This window comes from Lygodium microphyllum, chromosome 17 (genome assembly GCF_053477565.2).
Source record: "Lygodium microphyllum isolate KBCC chromosome 17, Lygodium_microphyllum_v1.1.10, whole genome shotgun sequence".
NCBI lineage: Eukaryota > Viridiplantae > Streptophyta > Polypodiopsida > Schizaeales > Lygodiaceae > Lygodium > Lygodium microphyllum.
Window position 1 is genome coordinate 79,605,311 of NC_141151.1, and position 24,310 is coordinate 79,629,620.

Sequence of the window (24,310 nt, forward strand, 5' to 3'; positions counted from 1 at the left end):
GAGAATGACACGTACAACAATGAGTCACTAGCTTGTGGGCATGGCACCGGCTCCCTCTCTCTCCACAGAACCTATAGGTGATGATATGTCTGAATGAGGGAGCCTAGTGTAAATAGGAGAAAACAATGCCAAAATAGGAGCAGGTCGGCCATCATTTAATGCTATTCGGCCAGCATAAAATGCCCCAAATAAGCATCATAAATGCCATAATAAAATCCCTAAAACGCCTAGCCATACCCAACAGACTCACACATGAATTGTTTGGACTGCTAACATATAGATCTATTGTAAGAAAACTACTCTGGTTGATTCATAGTAGGCCATATTTAGCTTACTCAATGTCTTTGTTGCACTTACGATCATGGTTTGGATTTGCAGGGTTATAAGGATTCCGACAAGGCAAGAGATCCTGACACTTGGCATTCCCATGGGGGCTACATCTACTCTTTGGGCGGCACAGCTCCCATTGCATGGTCATGCTGTAAGCAAGAGACGATGGCTACTTCCACCATTGAGACAATGTGTCAAGATCTTTTCAATTGTGCCACAAAGGTTGTATACATGAGGGGCTTAGTGGTGGCACTTCATTTCCCATCTGCGACACCAACCGTCATCCTCTATGACAACCAAAGTGCTATCACACTAGCTAGTAACCACATCACCACTCTATGGATGAGGCACATTGGCATAAATTACCACTTCACTAGAGAGCATGTTGAGCTAGGCATTATCTACCTAGAGCTTGTGTCATCATCAAACAACTTTATAGACATCCTAACCAAGCTGGCTGATCCTTCAATATTTGCTACCACTACTCAACGTGAGTGCTTCCTCCCCTTCTATTTCAAATTAATGGAAAGAGGGAGTTCCCTCTTGCTTTTCCTTCCACTTTGAGAGGCCACAGCCTTATTCTCTTGGTGGTGACAAGATTTTGATTGCAAATTGCTTTATTGGTATTATTATTTTTGTATTATTGTATCATCATCTACACCATCAAGATGACTATCATTGTAAAAGGGCACTTGAGCAAGTGAACAATTCCCCAATGAGGGTATTGTCCAAGTGGCACTATCGCATAGCATTTTGAATGAGCATAACATTTTGCATTGCCCTTTGCATTATCCCATGCACTGGCACTCTATTCTTATAAACATGTATATGTACATATTTATCCTTGTTCGATCAAAGAGTGGTTGCTCTAAATCCACCGCATTCACAGTAGCTTGATTAGCTCTTAATTACAGCCCCAAAACTGAAAATTACTAATTTTTTATTAAAAAGAAACGTGATCACAGAGAGTGCCTGTGTCACATAAGCCAAACCCTAATTTGGGGAGACCCATCCATCTATAGATAGACAAGCTACCCACTATTGAGAAACCACATCTTCAGTTTCCCCACTTCAGTTAAGGTTTCGCACTAATAGCCCCAAAATGGGCTGGTGTCCACATTCTGGTCATTTCGTTAGTGAGTGCCCACTCTATGGTGCGCCATTCTAGACAACTTAGGCCTATAAATAGGCCATCACTTCATTCATTCTTCACCACTTCATTTGTTCTTCACCACTTTAGTCATTCTTCACCCCTCTTCTTCCATCACTCTGACACTCTCCCTCTTGCCTCTTCACTACCCTCACACCCCTTCAAGAGAACATTGTGGTTCATGGTGGACACCCATCCTCCTTCCACAGCATGGCAACCATCTTCCACACCTTGACATCATCATAGGCTGTCATTCCCCTTGCATTTGGCTGCTTGGAGTGCTCCCATCACCCTAACATCATCATCCCATACCTGGCATCACCTCCTTGACTTTATGTTCATCACCTAGAGTGCTCCCTAGTCTAGCATCCTTCACAATCACCTAATGGCACATCATACCTTGCACTTCCTGATCGTGCATCTGACCATCTACAGCTGTCACCTGCTGTTTGTGACAGCATTTATTGCTGCATTCACAGTCTGGCCTGTCAGTACAGCCTGCCACATCATCAAGACAGCTGTGTTTTGGTGTTGAAGACATCAAATTCATCTCCAAACTGAATTCCACTGTCTGCTGCGTGTCTATCAATCACTGATCCGGCTTCCTATTGCTGTGTTTGTTGCTGCCAGACATCTTTGGACCCTATCTTCTGCATTTCGGGTCCATCAAAGAATGACACACTCTTCAGCTCGTACTATTTGCCCTAGTCATTGAGATGCGGGAGTTCAGGGCTCGATATTTCACCTTTGCATAATGTGTTTGCTGCATTGAGCATCCTCATATATTCAACATTCATTCACTTTCTTCTCCTATGTTCATTGTCGCTAAAGTTACCCTAACCCTACTCATGTTCTTTATCAATCTGTGCTTTGTCATACAATTGTATTTGTTATCTATAGATGAGGATTTCTTTACACTTATGTTTATGATAATGGAGTCCAATCGAAACCCAGCTAGAACAAAGCACTTTCCCAAATCAAATGGATAGGTAGGACTGATGCTAGAGGTAATTCACTTAACATGGAGAATTTATATTGGAACAAAGTTTTTGATCCTCCTTTGGCTGTTGTCGAAATGAGAAAGGCTTATATTTTAGCAGTGTGCAACATTTTTAGAGTGAACGATGTTCTCACTCCTCAAGGTATAGTTATGACTTTTCTCAAGCTCAAAGAATGAATGATCTGGGTCATCAGACCTCTTTCAAAGTTATATGGAATACCATTGAGCCCTTTCAGCAAGTTCTTCTATTGAAGTCAAGATAGATTTGCAAGATTGGAGCTTTTCGTACAATGGAACAGACTAAGACAAGACAACCCATAGAATACATATCCTGCAGTCTTCTCCATAGATACAAAACATGCTAATTCCCTGGGGCATCATACAAATTCTATTGTTAAGTGGCATCGAGGGCTGCCTAAAGTTTAGGCCAACAAATTTCCACTTAAGGGGTGGCTCTTTTTATCAAGATGTGTGCATCTGTATTCCTTTGGCTTCTATGTTATCCATCAGAAAGCTTTCTCCTGCTACTTCTCATAGAAATGGACTGAGGTGCTTTAAATGAGAACTCTTAACATGTTCTTTAGAGCTATCCTCATTGGTAGGGCTTTTTGTATTCTCCTCTCAGAATTTTGTCCTTTCTTTTTGGTTTGACAAGTTGTTTCGGCTCTTTGGATATTCTCTAAGGCATATGTATACCACTTTCCTTTCCTGAGTGCACTTGTGGACCCTGCTATTTCTGGGAGCTACATCTAATTTAGAAGATATCCTATACCAGTTCAGCCACTTTGTATCTTGACATCGAAGACAATAATTTCCCACAGAATAAAGTGTGTGAGACTCTGATCAGCAAAGTGTGCAGGTGCACATCCAAGTAATTCTAACATAAACAGTTATTGAGATTTATGTTTGATTCTAACTTTCATTGAGCATGGATTAGCCTATGATTTTGAAAACTTTCTGTGCAAGTAAGCTGGATGGAAAGTGTCTGCAGTCACATGTGCTCCTAGCATAATGTCAGAGTCTACATCATGCATAGGATCTAGGCTGCAACTAAAATTTGGTAAATTAGAGCTACAGTCACTAAATTTTGGCAAAATGACTCCTGTTTGGAAGTTCACTGCTACTTTAGGATATCAAAATCCACATATCAGATATATCAAAGGTGATTCAACATCCACGTGATTATCAAAGCCCGTCCATCATCTTCAGGGTTTGTAAACAGTTGTCTATATTGACTTGAGGAAGTAATTGGTTGAGTGCATATAACAGAAATAAGACTGGTATGGGTTACCTTGCAGGAAATATGTGAATCCCCATCACAAACAAATCAAAGACTTCGCAGTCAGTAAAAAGTTACCAAGAATAAGTTTCTTATCAAACGTAATGCAGAAGATAACATTCTATGAACCTAAGAAAACGTGTCTCTACAACACCCCTCCACACCCCCCCCCCCCAAAAAAAAAAACAAAAAAAAAGGTGGATCCTTTTTCGACCATTCAATCATGCACCTGATGTCCAATCAATAATAAGGATTCTTCTCTGTTAGAGATTTCCAAAAGCTGCATCCACAGTATTAGAAAAACTAATAAAGAGTTTATAAAGTCTCACCTTCGAGTGCAACATTACCAATCCATGCAAGTTCACATGCAGTTTTTATAGGTAAAGCCTCATCAACCACCGGATTTCTGATAGCAGATCCACTTTCTATAGCTTCAGAGCACTTTCTTGTGCTCTGCAGCTCACCCCTTACATCTCTCTCTAAGCCATAAGCAAGTGACTGATCCACTTCAGTATCTGCAATTATGGAATTGACACGATCAATTGCTGCTAAGACTGCACGAACATCCCCTAATGTGTTAACTACTCCTTGGACCTGTAAAGGCATTACAATGCTCATCAAACTCTTTTTCTTTCCTCTCAAAACAAAACACCAGCCCCATATGAAACCCTGAAGTGAATGCTGCATTGCACCATTAGAAATATGCTCAATATTTAGGAATCACTTACAGCAAAAGTCAATGTGAATGTGTATCCAATGAATGAAACCATGATACCAACAGGAAGTTGACCCTGCATTGACACACAAGCAATTACTAATGAAAGTGAATAAAACTGACCAATGGATAATAAACAGATAGAGACTACTATTTTTTGAGTTATAACATTCACCTTGCCCCAAGTTTTTTTTAACTTTTCTTAAAAGAGGAAAAACTCTACTTAAAACTCATCCTGGCTGAAACATGAAGGTCAAACTTAAAGACATTGCATAGCTTTACAAACCAGTCCAAACATCTCATGTAGGTGATTCCCTAGAATAATATTTCCGAAAAAAGCTATCTGATAAAAAGCACCAAGAAGCTCAAAGGTTGCAAGATGAAGAGAAGTCCCAGCACCAAGAAAACAAGAAGAAAGCATCCAAGGAAATCATGGAAGCAGCACAAGAAATACACAACTTAAAGGAAAATCTAGAAGAGCAAAGTAGTCAGATATAAAGTCCAAAGGAAACTCCGGGAGCACAAAGAACCCTCAATAAGCATGCAGCAGAGCTACAGCCTATAACTAGTACTTGTGCAAGGACAAGCAAAGACCATCATGCTAAACACAGAACTCCAAACAACATGGCAGTCATGGGAACACCAAGAATTGGCATTCAAAGGACTCCAATAGGCTGTGAGGGATTCCCTGCTCAAGAGAACTAAAGCAATGACGGATGAGATAGAGTAGACACAACAAAAGACAAAAGATTTTGTTCACAAGCTTGCCTTCAGATCTTTTTTTTTCCGAGAAAAGAAAAGTCCAATAATAACACCTTGGAGAAAATCCGCCTAAGGTAGAATACAAAATACAAGAAGTGTGTCTTAGTGCGTTACAAATACAAGGGTTGCACGAACAACCAATCTAGTGGGCTATAATGCCAAACCATTTGAGGGGCCATATGGAAAAATTTGGCTGAGTCCCAGGTCCGCATGACAGCCTCTCTCCTCCTACTCATCCTCTCAAAGCCTCCCTGCATCCTCTCCCATCTCCTGCAGACACTATGGATGATCTCTATGCAAATCCTTAAAAGGGTCTTGGTTACATCCTGAAGATCTATAAAATGGCCGCTTCAGGCCCTAGGGCTGAATCATACATTACCCTAATTTTAATTTTTCAGAACAGTAAAAATGTATCTAAATCTAGTATATTATACACTTTCACATTGTGAAAATCAAAATAGTAAATAGTATATTATACCAAACTGAGTAACTAAGCTAACACACTGAATGAAAACTAGAATTTCAGCATTTCAATAACTTTAGATTCTACAAAATAGTCACTATCAGTAAGGCATTCAATGATCAAGACACAAAATTGAACTGCCAAATAGAATTCTGACTCTGATTTCCAGTCATTTAAGTTAAGACACAATCAATGCAATAATGGCAGGCAGCTATCATGTCATGCTGCCTACAGGCAGGTAACCTTTTCATAAAATCATCAAGTTTTTGTGCTTTTTTCAGTCATTTTTCCCCCCAAAAATGGTCAAGTCTGAAATAGGATATCGTACTCCAGATTTCATATGTTTGTCATACATTTACAATCATACACATTTGATAAAAATAATGGATCCAGCTTGTGGACATGAGGAGTGGAGATTTTGGGTATATCGAAGGATATCCTTTCACAAACTTGATTGGAATCCAAGAAATGGGTTTGGACAGGCCCCTTTCAAGATTCCAGATATTCCTTTCTTTCAGTACACAACTAGGTTAGCAGGAAGGAGGATTCCAAGAAGCACAATTATGACGATTGGCACAGCCACTCAGCATTGGTTTAGGCATGGCATTTATTATCCCATTCTTACAGATTTTTGGAAGACATCGGAGGACAGCTTTAGGCCAAGAAAGATCACAAATTTATTGTGTATTGGTGCATAGAGGTCTTATTGTAGGGACTTGATTTGGTAAACCACCAATGTCTTGTTCGAGAAGTGATACAACAAAGGAGGCTCAGATGCATTGCATTCTAGGGATTAGGTTGTGGAAGAAGAACCCTCAACAATGGTCTTCTAGGAAACATACAGCAAGATAATAGTGATCTAGGGAGCAGCAGCATGGGAGTCACAGAGGACCTCTTTGTGAATATGAGGACTTTCCAAGAAGTATAGCCTTTCATGCATCAGGTTAGGAGCCAAGAATCATCCCCACTTCTGACTCCTCTCAAGCAAAGTGGACCACAAAACAAAGACCATTCACACTCTCAAAAGTAGATGGAAGGAATTACAGGGTGATTCAAAGTGCGTGAGCCAGAGGCCTTACATGGGATTTAGGCACCTTAACATTTGGCTAAGCATATAAGACAGTTTGCTTATAGGTTTAGCCCCAGGATGATCAACTTGTCTCTTAGGTGGAACTGCCTTTGATGAATCTTCCGGAAACATGTTCATCCAAATTCCAATAGTGATTGAAAGCAAGTGAACTGTAAACAAACTTTTCATCCTTTTCTATGTCTTTTCCTTAGATTCACACAACATCCTTTTCTATGTCTTGTGCTGACACAACTAATACCAATATCAACAAGCATGGCCCTCTAAGTTAAAGCGCATTTTACATGCACTGAAAAGGATTCCCACTTTACACAAAACCACATTTCAAATTTTATTGTCTTAAACCATTGTCAAGAAGCTACTTACTGACTTCACTTTAATTCCACCAAGAACGTATAAAGCCATCAAAGAAACATATATGACTATGCGTGTCCATGATTCATTCATTGACTTGAGCCAACCAAGTTTTGTTCCACTTTTTTGATATGCTTGCACCTACAAGGTAAACTTCGTTAGGGATGAGCTTACAATGCATTAGCACACCTACATTGAGACATTAAGTACAAGATAGACTCAAAGTATCCAAATCAAGAACCTGCTTGTCAAAAACAGCTATCTGCCTTCTTTCTCCACCAAAAGAGCGAACCTTTAAAGTGAGTAATAAAATTAGATACAACAATATATTGATTATGTAATTCGCTCACATAAAAGATGAAGTATCAGCTTACTGTGCGTATGGCAGAAAATGTTTCACTAGCCCACTCATTAATTCGACCCTGTGCCATACCATGAGACTTGAAAACAGGAAGAGTACTCCGCTTATACACAGCTGAACAAAAAAAGTTCAAAATTTTTTATGAGGATATGACACTACTTTTTCTGAAACCTATATGCAAATGAAGAGGAAGATCGGATCAGAATACTACAAATGTATTTTGTTAAGAGAAGAATGCCTGAATGTTAGCTTTGCAAAGGCAACATGTATCAAGAGTCTTATCATATGTTGGCACCACTCATAAATAATATGGAATGCTGGTGAATTATAGAAAGTTATTTGTGGCAAAGATCCCTAAATAAAAATGTGCACACTTACCTGGACATTTGTTTTGATGGCTTCTTGAAATATGAGGTTGCTGCACACAATGGGGTCTAGGATGAGCTGATAAGCAGTAATGTCTTTCAATGATATCCAATATAGACATGCCATGGCACACCTTCCATCAGTTCATCCTATTGCCCTCCTCTCCCACCTTCACTTGCCATCTGCTTGAGGCTTGCCTTCCCTATTCACCTTCTATCTTTTTCTTACCATTTCACACTTTGCCACCCCCAACCCCCCAGGCCTTTTTTTCCCCGATACCAATTTTATCCACTGTTTGCCCCTCTTACCCTTCCAACTATTGACCCAGTGGGTAATGCTAGGAGCTTATCCATTCTACATTATTTAAGGTTTTGGCCTATGCAAGATCAGGGTGTCCGTACCCACTGTTGGTGTCAGTCGTAGATATGGGATGCACATCACATAGACAGACACTCAACAAACAAGAGTGACACACACCCATGAGGACATATTTTTGATGGTCAATGCACTAGCATGTGGAAACATCTTTGTGGCTTGCCCTTCATGTGTTTGCCAAGGCTTGAAACTCTACAGAATAAAAATGGAAGAACAATTTAGAATCTCTACAGAAGCAAGGTATGTAACACAATGAAGCACACTAAGGAGTAGGACTGGTGTTAACCACTAGTGAAGCTGAAACAAGGGTGCAGGCCTGAAGCAAAAGGGCAGAGCACATGAGCTAGGGACACTCAGAGAGGAAGGCCCGGCTATGTAGGGATGAAAACTGAGTTGAAGTTGCTGCAAACAGCAATGTAATGCAGCAGTCTAAAGCAGAAATGATGAGGTGGCAAGATGAAAATTTGTGAAATGAGTCAGCAGCACAGTAGCAAGCCTGTTAGGGGCAGCAAACGACACAGATGCCATGACATGGCAAGCTGAAGAAGCTGCATTTTGGGGCAGCAACAACCACCTGGATATCTTATGAGCACTTGGAGTAGATCTAATAACATAGCAGTAGGGTGGATGTCTGGAGCAGTTGCAAAGGTCTCCCAAAGCTAGCCATGGGCTGCTAAAACCTGTGTTTTGCTGCAAGACTCTCGCAGCAACAGATGATGCCACGGACTTTGAGGACCCTCTAACAAAATGCACAAAGAATACTAACTCCTCCTCAATCCTAAGATAAAAGGAATGAAAATGGAAGAATGAATATAGGAAACTCTGCACAAGCAAGGTATGAGATACAGTGAATCCACATTCAGTGATAGGACCAATACCAACTGTACTGAAACAGCCGAACCAAGGGGAAAGGCTTGAAGCAAAGGGTGAAGTGCAGGGGCCAAGATCACTTAGAGAGGCAGTCCAAGTTGTGAGAGGCTAAATGCTAAGTCAAATTGACTGTGAACAGTAGGATTAAATGTGTTCAGTTGTGTGGATCCTCAATGTGAGCAAGCATCGAGTCACTCAATGTTTGAACTGCATTGCAAATCAGCATTTTCATGTTGGGCAGCTGCACAGCAGCAAAGGACTTAAAATGAAGTAATATGGCACTGAAACGATGACATGTGAAGATGGAAAACCTTTGTTTGCAGCAGATACAGCACCGTAAATGTCTGGGGCAATAGGTGACAGCAGCCAAAGCAGTCAGGAAAGCAGCAAGGCTGCATTTTGGAGCAGGCAAGTCTGAACAACAATGTCTAATGGTGTGCCTATCACGGGAACGTGAAATTTTGAGATGCTTTAATCTTGCTAGTAACATTTGATTAAGTTATTAATCAAATGTGCAAGGTTGTTTAGCACATGTGATGCACATGGCAGTTATTTCATGGGAACGGGCCAAGGACCCCGAGGATGCAGTGGGGTGTTAAAGACAAAAGTTGTGTTAAGTTATACCAACTGGGTTTTGGTGGTCGGTTGGTGCCAGGTTGGACCCTAGGACAATTGTTTGGCCATTAAGTGTCAGTGGTGACACTAGGAACTAGCATTAATTAATTAATTAATGCTAGTCTAAGGGTCAACAGAGATTGGGAACCACTCCAAGTTGCAAATGGCCTAGCCAATTTCATTACAGACGGGCATGTTTAGTTTTGGGTAGGGTCAAAAGGGCTGAAATTAATTTTCAGAATTAATTAATTCTGAAAAATTAATTTAATGGCTGAAAATGCATTAGAAAGGCTGCCACTTGGCAAAACTTTCCCATGCAACTAGGGAGAAGGCTATTGGAGGGTGGTGGAAGCTGAATTGCAGCCGTTCGGAGCTTGGTAGAGGGAGAGGAGGTGATCAGATTTGGTTTTGAGAGGCGACGACGACTGATCGCGCGCCGCGACAGGACAGGGGGCAGCAGGATTTCTCTTCCGCCTCAAGAGAGGCGATAGTAGAAGAGGAGGGCTCGCCAGCTAAGCTAGTGTTTTACCCCCCTTTTGAAGCTGTTGGTGCCATCAGATTTGTCATCAGAGCTATGAATCAAAAGATACATTTCAGCTGCTTTTCTCTCTCTCTACAGCATTCTCTCATCTCCTCCAGTCTATGCTCAAGCATTCTTAGCAATTCTCAGCCATTGGTAGCAGAGTATAGCCAAATATGGTGGACAGCAGAGAGTTTACTGCTGTAAACCCTAAATTACAGCAGTAATTAGGGTTTAGCAGCCACCTTGGGACCCGTGCCATCAGTCAAAGGCATTGTACACTGAAATCAGCACTAGAAATTCATGGAATTGTGAGGATTTCAGATGCCAGCCCATCTATTGTGAATTTGGGGCAGCATTTGACCAGTTGGGGTTCCATTAGAGCAAGTCCTGGGTGAAAATCAAGGGGCAATTTGCCCGAATGCTTTGCTGATTACTAGAACAGCAAGGGGCTTTTGAATCAGCCAAGAAGATCGTGAAATCTCGGCTTGTAATTTATCCATCAGCAATTGAAATTAAAGAAATACCGAAAGGGGTGCCAATTTTAGGGCCAACAGGGCGTCCATTGTCCAAGTTTATGAAGGTAAAGTGAGCATTTCAGTTTATGTTCATTTGCTGATTACTGTAATTAAGTGCTTAATTAGGTTAAACCACCCTATCCAAGAAGGAAGGCTGGTTTCAGTGGCAATAGCGTCGAAGGCTGGAGCAATTGGGACCAGGGTAATAACCTAGAGCTGACAATAGGCTGCTACAACCTGTGTTTCAGGGCAAGACAGTAATGTGCAGCAGTAGGAAAGGTCACCAAAGCAGCAAAGCTGAGAAGCCAGGTGTTGAATCAAGATGATGGCACTAAGGCACAATGGTGGCTTAAAAGGGATTGAGGTTACCGTTCCCCTTGCTCTTTTTATAGAGTTTGGTTGGCCTTTTGTCCTACCAACACTCAAATAAAATGAACAATTTTAGTAAAACTTATTGCTAATGACAAGAAGGGAGCAAGTGTCACATGCAGATAATAAGGTGTTTCTCTTGTCTGGATCGTGGAGTAATCCAGGGGGTTTAAAAAGCTCTCTTCCTTATAAGGGTCTACAGACATAAAGGTGCAGTGACCCATTAAGGACCTTGCTAAGTCTGGAAAAATGCTGAAAAAAGACATTTCTTATATTTCCTTGGAAGAATCTCCCTGTTGCATGAGTATTGAGCACGACTAATCAGGTGCCATGGCTATATGGATTGTGGATCCAATCAATGATGGAGTTGCCTCAACCAATACTACCATGTTTCTTAAGTTTGTAATATATTTCTGCACCTTTTCAGTCTGGAGGGGGATGTAGAAGCCTGTGGAGGTATTGCATCTTGTATATGTGGATGAGAGCTTGAAACCAACCTTCCTCCTCGGAGAGGGTGGTAATGACCTAATTAACCAACAATCACAGCAAGCATTAAGTTCACATAAACTGAAAATGCAAATGTTACCACCCACTTAATCTTGGACATTGGACAACATGTTGGCCCCAAAACTTGGCACCCCTTGCAGTATTTCTTTAACTTGTATTGCAAATGGATGGAGTACAACTAAGATTCTTCAGCCTCCTCCACTAATCCAAGTGTCTCTTGCTATCATAAATGGCTAGCAAGCCTTCATATCAATTTGCCCCTTGATTTGCTACGGGATTGGCCTTTACCAATGCTCCTTGGGAAATAAATTAGCCCCAAATTCAATGTTGGCTGGCTGGCCTCTTGAATCTTCCTAAACTACACTAATTTCAGCTCTAAAAATTCAAGCCTAAAACCTTCAAATATGAGAATGCTTCCCAAGGTGGTTGTCAAACCCTAATTTTTGCTATAAATTAGGGTTTACAGCATAGATTCCCCCAAAATCTCCACCTCCAATGATTGGCTTGCTGTAAAACTTGGCGCAAAGCTGGGAAACGACCAGAGAAAGAGAGAGACAGCTATAGAGAGAGAAAATTTAGAGATGTCGCGAGAGTTTAGTAAAATTGAGCTGTTGACCTAGTTTTCCAATCCCAATGGATTCTCAACAACAAATGGAGTATCAAAGGCTATAATATTTAGAAGAAAGTACATCAACCGCAGTCATCAACTTCCCCTAGTTAGAAATATGCAACCGCCTTCATCAAAATGGTCTCCAATGGCTAAGAAATGGCCCCAAAAGCAAGCCACAACATTCCAATCTCTCTTGCCTGAAATTCTTTAATTTCAACTGCTGAAATTGAAGTCCCAGGCTCTCAATTCTGAGCAAGCATACCCAAGTAGCTATACAACCCTAATTTCTACTATGAAGAGATGGCTGTAGGATAAGAAGGAATGCTAAGGAGAGAAATTTCACAGTTTCATCACGAGAAAGGCCAAAAAACTATTGCTACCCTACTCAAACAACCATGGAAGCTATCATCTACACCTTGGGACCACTAGAAAGGCTATTGCCCCATTTTGTATATTGTCACCTGCACCAAAAGGACCTTGGGTTGCTGTCATCAACACCTGGAGAGCTCCAAACTGCTATCACCTGCTGTAGAACTGGTCCCTCTGTTGAGCTAAAACATGCATTACTTGCTGATTAGCCTCTTAAAAAGCCCCAAAACACACTAAAAAATGCTCTTTCAAAATAAAACCCTAAAACGGGGAGCGGTTCGAGAGACTTCAATGGAAACCCTAAAAGGGGAGCAGCTCGAGAGAGTTCAATGGAAACCCTAATTTTTGGGGCGCCCTTCCACATCTATAAATAGACAAGCTGCCCCCATTCAGCCCTATTCTACCTGTGCAAGTTTCTCACTCCGCGTGCAGATTTCAGCTATCAGCCTCCTCCCACGTGGCTGTCCAACCCTCCAGACTGCTGCCACTTCATTCGTGTTTACTCCTGCTGCTGGTGCCTTCATCCATGCTGACGTCAGCTGCTAGCGACATCATTATCTGCTGCAATCTGATCATCCAATCATTGCCATCCATATCAAACATTGTTTCAGCCTGCTGTTTACAGCAAACTGTGCACAGTTTCCAGCCTCTTACCGATGGTACACTGCTACGTTTACCAGTTTTCAGCCTCCAAACTGCTGCATTTTGATGACCAGCCTGCTGCCATTAACTATTCAATACTCCTACACTTCGACTGGTGGTCACAAACTTGGGATCCATCTCCGGTGGACGTCACACTCTAGCATTGCCCTGCCCTTGAACACACTGTACACTCTTACATTCATTTACAGAATGCATTCACTTCAGAGTTGTATTCTCTCTCTCTCCCTTCTTTTGTTTGTGTTTGAGTTTTGAGTTTTAAGTTTTTGTATTTAGGGTTTTAGTTTTGAGTTTCGAGTTTTGCGTTTAGGGTTTGAGTTTTTCCCTCTGTGTCCGTCTCTTTGTGTTTCTGTCATGGTCGTACACTCTGTGTGTCCTCAGTGCAAACCCTAGCAGTTTTCTTCACACCCTCGTGATTGCAAATCACATCTGTCATCAATAGCATCTCCTTGCTCTCTAATAGCCTCCTCCTCTCTCAAATGGCTAGAATAGACTTTCGTCAGCCCACAAAAACGTTTTTTTCACTTACATGGGCAAGTTTTGCCAAGTGATAGCCTTCTAATCTCATTTTCCAACATTATTCAGCTTATTAAATTAATTTTCAGAATATGGCCTAGAAACATAATTCTACAACCCAATAATTAAATTGGCTAGGGTAATTTGTCTTCCAAGTATCCATGTGCAGTTATTAGCCCGTATTATTAAATTATTTATTTATTTATTTAAAGTCTAGTCTCTAATGTCACCACTAGCACTAGTAGCCAATAAATTGATCTAGGTCAAAATCTGACACCGGATGCCACCTAGCATAACTTATTATAACTTTTGCCTTCGACATCAATTGATATTTCAAGATCTTGGGTTCCACACTATGAAATAATTAATGTGCACCTCACATGTGCAAGTCACATTTGCATATTTGATTAACTTTTAATAAAATGCTAAGAAAATCAATAAAATTTCACGTCATCGTGATAAAACTCCTCTCATACTATCCATAGAAGGTCTTTTTTAACAAAGTTAGATTGCAATTAGAATTGAGAAAATGATGGGTTGTGTATGAAGCCAGCCTTGATAATGAGCCGATTATTCACTAATTACAACAGACAATTAAATTCAAATAAACTAAAATGCAATAGTTATCACTTAATCTTGGACAATGGATACCCTTATGACCTCAAAACTGGCACCCTTTGCGATGCTTGGAGAATGGGAGAGAACGTTGAGTAGAGAGAATATTCAGACTTCTGTCACAAAAAATGGATTGATCCTTGTTGCTACCTTGCTAGAACAACCCCTAGAGCTGTTGTCTACAACTAAGAGGTTGTCACCTACCCATAAACTCCACTGCCCAACTGTCTCCTACTGTCTTGGGACTCCTAAGGCTGCAATTGGGCCTAAACTACTAGTGACCTGCTCCAACAGCCTTCTCCTTAGCTAATCAAGCTAAGAATGACCCTCTCGTCTCTCTCCCAACCTTCTCTCACTTGCATGGGTCACTTCTACCAAGTGACAGCCTTCTAATTGCATTTTCCAACAATTTTCAGTCAAATTAAATTACTTTTTGAAATATTAATTTTGAAAACTAATTCAATTATAATTCTTGCTCAAAAAGATAATTTCACCAAGCAGCCAACGATTAAATTGGCTGGGCCAATTTGTCACCCACGTATTCCTAAGCATTTATGAGCCCCTAAATTAGCATTAATTATTTAATTAATGCCTAGTTCCTAATGTCACCACTAACATTAATGGCTAATAAAATGATCTAGGCCAAAATCTATCTCCAGGTACCACCTAATACATACCTATCAAGTACAACTTATTACAACTTTTGCCTTTGGCACCAATTAATATCTCGGGGTCCTTGGCCCAACATTGTGAAATAACTAACAGACCACCCCCTTGAAATCTTTGCAATCACCCTTCATTGCACTACCATGTGCCAAAAGTATTTTCATAAGGCATTATAGTAGAAACAATAACAACCCCTCTTGCTCAACCATGATACTGTGAAACACTTGCTGAAAATTTCCAACCAGCACAAATAAACCATAAGACTCAAAAAGAATCCATAACTACTACTAGAAACCCATAGGATGTATCCATTTCTAACATATCTCGACTTTTCTAGCCAGACAACCAAAGTAAAGCATAAGCCATGCAAAAACCATGGCTGAACTATCAATGGCATTCATAAAACACACTACTATTCATAAAACAAGGTGAATACCACTAATTACTGATGATCATCCACTGGCTTTGATGATCATGCACTAATTACCATACTCTAATGACCATACACGGATGCAAATGTATAGTTTCAAAGCTGCAGTGAAAATCGTACTCATTGCATACCAACTATAGTGACTAGTATAATAAATAGTGATCCCATGGCAAGACATATTGTTAACAAATAGTACCTTGGATGCATATTGAATATATTAAAGATCCACTATACACTAGAGTTGCCCATCATTAGAGACGTGGAAGTGCTACCTCCCCCTTCAACATCAGGCAATGCTCTAGATCCCTACTCTACTGAGCCTAATTGAGCCCTATCCAAAGTTGACTCTAATTGAAAAGCATCAAGATAAAGCTTCAATAACTAAGAGTGGTCTACCAAGTCACTCTTCCATCCATTTAGCATCCATTGGTGAGTAGTTCTGAAACTTCACCAAGTATCTCCTAGAAACTTTAGCTCTCAACTTCCTCTCTTTATGTGCCAAAATCTACCCGAGTATCAATATCTCATCCAACTCCTCAACCTCTAGCTGAATTTCAACATATACATTCTCTAGCACATCACCATGAAAAGACCTCAACAAGCTCACATGAAAGACATTATATATCTGCTAGTGTGGAGGCAATTTCAGCCTATATGCAACATCACTTATCTTCTTCAATACCTAGAAGGGTCCCTTAATAACTTATACTTAGCTTTTGATACAATCTTTCTTTGCCTTTCATCTTTTTCAGTCATATCTTTTCAGAACATAGCAATACATAATCGCCCTCTACAAACTGCCAAGCATATCAATGGCAATCAACTACCCTCTTTAGCCTTTCTTGTGATCTCTGAAGTGCATGCTTAGCCTTCACATAGGCTACATCCATGTTCTCCACATAATGATCAAAGATCCTATTCTTAAGTGTGTAAAATAGGGGCCAGCTTCTTGCCACCCTCCACAACCTCAAATGGAGCCTTATCAATGAAACTATGCATTGTATTATTGTATGCAAACTCTACCAAAGGTAAGTATCCCACTGTGTCTTGTGCTCAGACACAAAAGATCTAAAACTATGGAGTTAGCCACTTCAAACTGACTATTTGTCTATGGATGGAAGGATAAAGAAAATTTCAACATGCCACCCATATTCTCAAATAGCCCCTGCCAAAAAAAACTGGCCGTCCACAAACCTCAATCACTAATGAATCAGCTCTAGCATGCCATGATACTTATCCATATACTACAAAAATAATCATGTCATACAATCGGCCTTTATCTTCTTCATCACCAAAATGAAATGGACATGCTTATTGAACCTATAAATGATAGTCCATATCCCATCAATCCCCGTAGGTATCCTAGGAAGATTAAAGATAAAATCTATTGCAATGCTCTACCAAGGCCTATCAAGAATAGGCAAGGGCCGCATAAACCTAGCACCTTTTACCTATCGTACTTTACTTTCTGACACACAATGCATGTATAGACAAATTGCTCAACATCATGTCTCAAACCACGCCAACTATATTAATTATAGCATCTATACCTCTATGCCCTGCATAAGGAGAAGCATAGCTCTCATTAATCATCTCTTGCCTCAACCGCTTAACACTTACTCGCCCATTCATCATCAGAAAATTCCAAAGATACTTATTGTTTGTAGAGTCCCGTGTGGTGGCTAATACCCAAAAACAATGAAACTCAAAATTCTCAACAATCGAGCTAGGAGACAAACTAGGTCATCATATAGAGGCCACTAGGTTGTGCTTCACCACGAGCTATCACTAAACCAGTTTGAGAGTCTATGACCTCGACATTGGTCGGTAGTAAAGAAAAGAGCTCACCCCAATCAACAAACCTACTAAATAGATAAATGATTCATGCCAACCTGGGGGTCATAATACGCATCATCCCGGCCCTCATCTCAATATCAAACTTAACATGCCCAAGACCATAGATCTTGACCAAGAATTGTTCCCCGTTCCTAACTCTAGGGGCCCAACAAACCAAAATGTCCTAGATGGAAATCATATGATAGGTGACTCCACAATGCAAACAGGTAAAGGTGTGCTTGGCCGGGTAGAGTGGACCTCTACAATCAGCTCATTAACAGGTAACTCACAAACACAGACTAAGCTCGCACTCTCTAATGTCCCTACAGAGACTATTTTCACCTTGTTTGTTCTCCATTTTGGAGCTAACTACTATCTTAAAATTCCCTTGTTGTCGTGGGCTTATAATCTAGTAGACTAGCAGTCCAGTCAAACATTACCCATTGGATTTGAGAATGAAACACGCTATAATGACTCACCGATGGCAATGTGGATCTAAGTACTCCACAACCCTAATTTTGGTTGCACCACCTTGCCTCCTCTAATGGGGGTTACCTGACTTAGGGACAAAGGTCTGATTCTCGGGTTTTGGTTAGGTGCCTCTTGCCTTTGGTTAAGATTCCACACTCTATCATTAAAATGACTAACCTTTTACCAATGTTGACAATACCTATTTTTCTTAAGTACATTTTGCCACCCAAATTTGAGAGTAGACATGTGTTCCCTTGTGATTTACGTAATTGGGTTTCTTCTTCATTTTGGTTTTGGTTTTGTGTCTTCTCACATTTCCCTTGCTGCCCCTTCTAAGAGGTGGTGACAATAGCCCCCTCTAAGAAGGATGTGCTATGAAACTAATCAAAATAGCTGAGCGTAACACAGTAGCTAACACTTGAACTCATAGAACATGGGAATACTTAGCCATGAAATCATTTGTTGTATGAAATTGAAGTATTTTTAGGGAGCTTGTTGAGGAACAATGTGACGTAGTCACCAAGGGACTTAGGAGCCCCTATGGTGGACAACTCAATGAGTAATCGTGGATATTCAGCCAACTTAGCCTTAAGGTCATCCTAATCCATGATTCTAAATTTTTACAGCTCATGGTCGATATTGATACAATAGATCCTATCTCGAGCCGCATAGTGCTCAGTCAAGTGCAACCACCGCTCTGATGCAAGGTCAAAATGTTATAGCTAAGAATGAGACTCTTGGAGTAATCCCTATATCAACTCAATGATGGCCGATTCTAGCCTTCCAAGAATGGATAACCTCGTATGGAGCAAGGTGAGGGTCTAGTTGAGGTTCCATCCCCTGTCAATGTCCCATAAGTTTTGTGAGTCAAGAATATACCTCATCAAGTTTGACCAAGTAGTATAATTAGACCTGTCAAAGGCAACAGCTGAAGCACCAAAATGCAGCTGTCCTGATGACGTGGCAGGCTGCACGGACAGATCAGACTGCAAACGCAACAATAAATGCTGTCACAAACAGCAGGCAACAACTGTAGATAGTCAAACTTCAAAGGCAGGCAGCAGGTAATGGACAGCAGCAAAACACAGCCTGGAGAAGATGTCTAGCAATGTAGACCTGCTGGAAACAGTCAACAACAGCAGATGGAGGGCTAGATGCAAGCACCAGCAAGTGCACAGCAGCTCGAACTGAGATATCCTCCAGATGATGGGGTGTGGACAGCAAAGACAGGGTGCCAACAATCTACAAAACAAGATTAAGGCCACTTGTCTATTTATAGATGGATGGGTCCTCCCAAATTAGGGTTTGGGCTTATGGAACACATATGCACTTTAGGATCACATGTCTTTTTAATGAAGGTTTGTGAAATTTGAGTTTTGGGGCTGTTATTAAGAGCTAATTGAGTTTACACTGCTTTTTTAGCTCAACATAGAGGAGTTTATCTTTCCTCATATTTGGACACCATGTCAATAAGATAGACACTCTTGATATCTCATAGATAGTTTGGACTAAGGGACATTGTTGTAGATGGGAAACGATTGGCATCATCTCGACTGCAAGATGCAGCTATGCTATAGACTTACAAGATATCTCCACTGCATAGATTCTTTCCAGGATTTGGACAAAGATAGTTCACAATCTCCATGGGAGATGAGAGATTATAGGGTGACTTAAGAGTGCATGAAGAGATGCTTTACTATAGACTTGGGAATTCAAACATCTTCTTCCGTTTAATGCCACACATGTTCCGACATTATAAAATGCCAAACTGGCTATTTACTCACCCATGTATTAGACTTCTGCATGTTTTCTTGATGTCCTATGTATGGCTCATATTGCATTATTATGTCAGGTTCATTTTCTAAGGTGATCATTTATACAGAAATTTCTCTTCATTTCTTTTGAGGACGAGTCACAAACCACATTTGCATGTGCAAAGCCCTAGGATCCATGTTTTGATCCAACAACAAAATCCATATGGGTCACTCTCAAATCTCTAGAACTTCTTGTTAGGAATTTTTGAACTATCCTGCTCTTAGAAGAGACATTAGGTCTGTAAGCATCCCAGTTATTGCATATTTGGCATCTGCACACATTCTTGTGTTCTTGTGCTGCACCTTATTTCTGCCAAAAATCATCCATAAAAACAGGGGTTGCCCAGGATCGAGTACTTTGGGCACCATCTTCACTTTCTTTGGAACTCGATTCTCTTCAATTTCAGGAAAGGCCTATGTCAGGGTCAATTAAGATTTCCTTGGAAGGTCCACGGCTCTTTTGGGTGTTTTGCAGCAGTGGATTCATGGCATGTCGAAATTTTTTTGTGGCTAAAGTGGGCTGAACTACAGACTGAATTGATAATAGAAGTAATACATCATGCCTGGGTACATTCTCCTCTGTTAGCAAAGCTTTACTATTCTAGTCAGCATTCTTTTTATGGTGTATAAATATATATTGCAAAAATTTCTAAATACTTCAAAGAATTTCATTGAGATGTACCTACAACAGCCGAGACACACAGCATCAGCAAACCTAGAACAGGTGCCAGCTGCACGGACAAACAGAACAGGATCACCAATGTCCCAAGTGTCTGTAAACATCGGAGGATTCAAAAATTTAGTTGACTGTGATAGGAAACGCCCCATACTTCAAACATTTTGATTCTACATCAAGATACTGCAGATTTTTCATGCAAATCTAACATAAGCATTTAAGAGAAGGGTTCCAAGACCACCTCTGAAAGCGCTCTAAAACCACGATCTCGTGAAACATTCTCATTGACAAGATCCTTGATGGCCCCCAATTCGGAAGAAAGCAACCCTGTCAGTTCGCCAACCTGGTAAAGAGCCAACCTTCATAAGCCTGAGTCTGAGAAACTTCTCATTCTGCACTTGATCAGCAATTAAAAAATAAGAATACCAAACTTCTGGGCCTATGACTTCACAAACCTTGCAATCGCTGCCCAGGTGAGAATAATTCTAAATAGATCATAGCCTAGGTCATCTTAAAACTAGAACTAGTAAATCACTAAAGGCATTCAACAAGTTGAACTTCTAAGCGAACCATACCACATCATTAATGCAGCAATTTCTATTGTGGCAAACACACAAAAATGAGGGAGCTACCCGACCCAAGCTCTCCAAAGTATCAAAATCCTGACACGCATGCCCATAGATCGAGAAAGGAACAATCACAAGTAACTTGTCATGATTCAATCTCTATAGCAGCTCTACCCTTCAGAACAACCACCTATGTCAATAGCATGGCTTCATTGTACAGAATAGACAAACAAAAAAAGACATAAAATTAGCAAAGTCAGGCAGGTCTACTGTCTGGCCAGGACTAAATCTTGATGGCATGTGAATAACAAATTTACTGTCCATGAAGAACTAATCCGTCACTTTAGTAGATTATGGACTCAAATTTTCCCTTGAAACTGCGAAATGGACAGATAAATGTCACGCTAAAACCATGATCACAATGATAGTACAGAAAATGACATCAGAAAGCCCAACGTACCTCCCATACTAATTTTTTTCCTAATAAGGGCATCTTGACTTTACCATGTCTGAGAAACATTCTTTAACCAAAAGTACCAGCTCAGTCAAATCAAGAAAAGTGAAGCTCCTATAGAGAATCCCTTCTCGTGAGACTTTCCTGTTATTCAAAAATAATAACTTGAATATGAATCCCAAACTGATTCATACACACCATTTCAAGGATCCTGTGTGACATCAACCACATATCTTTCATACGAGGACATTGTTATAATCTAAGATAATCAATGACTTCATAAATGGAAGAGATAATTACTAGCTAGCATTGAATGTCATAAAGCTATCAAACAGATTCCTTGGATGAGAAGGCACAAAAGTCACAGAGCATACCTTATGTCGATCAAAAAACTCTACCTACAAGTAAAAAAAGAGAAATTGTTAGTATTCAAAAGAGGTCAGAAAATGAAGCCAAGCACTAATTTTATGAATCACTAGAAAGAAATCAGAAAGTAAACATTAAAATCACCTGATTTATAGAGCTTCAAGGAATTCACAATGAATGCTATATTTTTTGTCTTAATGTTTCTATCACGTACAAAGCTCATATCCATCTGATACGTCAACAGTTAATCATTCACATGTGACTAATAATTCATCAAAAGCTATTGTGTGTATTGTAATTGCAGCAACTTAATCCATTAGGGTCAGGAGATCCCACATTGCAGATAGCAAATGGAATTTCCTGAGGATGGTGCTAAACAAAGAACTTCGTTTTAGTGGTAACTCTACTAGTCAAGTCCAATTTATAAATGGGAAACTCTAGTTCAATATGAGGTGTGCATTACAGAGAGCAACTAGTCTGCTTGGGCCTGTGGGAGTTGTATCCATCCCTTCAGTGCTACCATGGGCTGATGGTACTAGTATTGTGGGACACAAAGCTTCCCAATGTTGGTCATGTTGAGTTCACATTCCCAAGATGTGTTTTTTCCAAGCTCGGGATTAACATGTGATTAACTCCCAGCGCTTTGGGCAAGCAAAACAATGCATAAGTTGTGCAATAGCAAGTCCATCAATGGCAGGGGTTCAACAATTGAGAGCCAAAGATCAATCAATTATTTAATGTGCAAGAGCAAAGTGCACATTTATATGGCTGGGGCTTTTTGAACCTTAGTGTCCATATTCAATGAAAATATTAAATTTGGGTGGTAGGACTAAGGTTTGGGCTTGGACACTTAAATTAAATATTTTGGATTTAAAAATGCTTTTATGCAAAAATGTCAAAGAAAATGCTAAAAACGTAAGTCAAGTCTGTGCGCCAATTTTGGGCAAATGGAGGCAGTTTTTGAGGCAATAATGGAATGCAAGGAAGGGGTCGTGGCTGTTTTTACAGCATCATGGAAGTTTTCTCTCTTTTCCTGTAAGTATGCGTGCAAAAATAGACCACTTTCTCATCTGCTCCAAGACGTGGTCAAGGCAAAACAGCAGTGTGCAAGGCTGGAAAATGTCATTATGTGCTAGTAACAACTATGGGCTACTTCGGACATGGCAGTTTTCTCTCTTTTCCCATGAGCATGCATGCAAAGTTAGGTTGTTTTCTCATCTCCTCTGGACATGGTCAAGGCAGAATGATGGTGTGCAAGGCTGGAAAATGTAATGCTGTGCTATTAACAGCTGTGAGCTACTTCAGACGTCATACACTTGCTGTCTAGGGATGTGCGCAGACTGTGTGCAGTTTTCTCTCCCCTTAGTAGATCCATCACATTCTATCATCTCTACATAAGGATTTGAAACTCATGTGAAAACTTTGGAATTCGTTTTCAAATTGAAGAGAAGTTCAACTTAATTTAGTGATAGTTATTCTATTATCTATGGATTCAGAATTCTTTTGGCTCAAGATTCAACCAACAAGTTAACAGCCCTTGTAGTAGACACTCTCCTATGTGCAGATAGCTCAAATATGTTCTCTTGACTTCTCATTGTTGTCATTTATAGGGCTTATATTTTACTTTAACCCCATTTGACTAGAAAGGTGTAATTCAATAAATTTCTTGGAAAAAAAGATTCAGCCAACAAGATAAGAACAATGAGGCATCTTAAGGAAGACTGATAATTTATGATTTATAGTGTTTCATTTACCCTAATCCTTCAAAATTGTAGCTGGTAACAATAATCATGCATTAAACAGCAAAACTTTCCTTGTATATGTTCTCATTTGCATGGGATTGTCCCAAAGCCCATGAAGTGTGGAGGAGAGCCATAAGGATGATCTTTCATGGCACAAGTGAGACTAAGGTGGCGACCTAGGGAGTAGTAGCTTAGGTCACATACAGAGACCAACATGTGAATATGAGGATTTTTGAGGGAACCACTTGTTTCTCATCAGCAGCAGCACTTGAGCAGGACCCTACTCTAGATTACTCATAGACAAAGTGGAGTGAGGGGCATTGTCACTGATGGGAGCTGATTAATCACACAGGTAGTTGTGAAACAAATCTAGTTAGCTCATATCAATCCATCTCTCATATCTAATCTCCATTTTTAGCCAATACTTCAATGCACCGAAGGCATCTCATTGAAATAACTATGTGTGTTTTAAGGTAGATTCATGGTATTTATTCTTATTGCTTGCGTTTCAGTCAAATACTAACATTGCTGGGTACACCTGCTCTAACTAGACTAGAGACATATAGACAGCACTCTAATGGCCACTATATGTTCTCTTTTAGTTCAGCTCCCATTCCATGGTCTATCTGGAAGCAAAAAACAATTGCCACATCTTTATTTGAGACCGAGTACAAGGGACTCCTTGATGATAACACACAAGCCATGCATTTGAGGTTTATGGAGAAGTTGCGATTTCTATGTGAGACTCCTACAATGATCTATATCGACAACCAGGGTGTTATCGCACTTGCTCAAAACCTGATATCCTCCAACAAGAGAGATGTTAGAGATTAGTCATCCCGTGGACTAGCATTCTTAGGATACAATTGGTGCACTTA

General features: G+C 40.3%; 1 protein-coding gene across 2 annotated transcripts in view; it reads right to left on the reverse strand.

Moving 5' to 3' along the window:
* ABCB28 (non-intrinsic ABC protein 8) overlaps nucleotides 1-24,310 on the reverse strand; it is an 86,735-nt gene that overhangs the window by 42,184 nt on the left and 20,241 nt on the right. Inside the window, exons 3-10 of one of the 2 annotated variants that reach the window (XM_087697697.1) lie at nucleotides 21,699-21,722; nucleotides 20,546-20,647; nucleotides 20,311-20,359; nucleotides 7,515-7,615; nucleotides 7,382-7,432; nucleotides 7,153-7,281; nucleotides 4,488-4,550; nucleotides 4,089-4,353 (exon numbers count right to left, since the gene is read on the reverse strand). In XM_087697697.1, coding sequence (XP_087553823.1) covers nucleotides 4,089-4,353; nucleotides 4,488-4,550; nucleotides 7,153-7,281; nucleotides 7,382-7,432; nucleotides 7,515-7,615; nucleotides 20,311-20,359; nucleotides 20,546-20,647; nucleotides 21,699-21,722 — 784 coding nt within the window. Of the gene's footprint in view, nucleotides 1-4,088; nucleotides 4,354-4,487; nucleotides 4,551-7,152; nucleotides 7,282-7,381; nucleotides 7,433-7,514; nucleotides 7,616-20,310; nucleotides 20,402-20,545; nucleotides 20,648-21,698; nucleotides 21,723-24,310 lie in introns of both variants that reach the window. The other variant, XM_087697696.1, reaches the window with a different exon arrangement.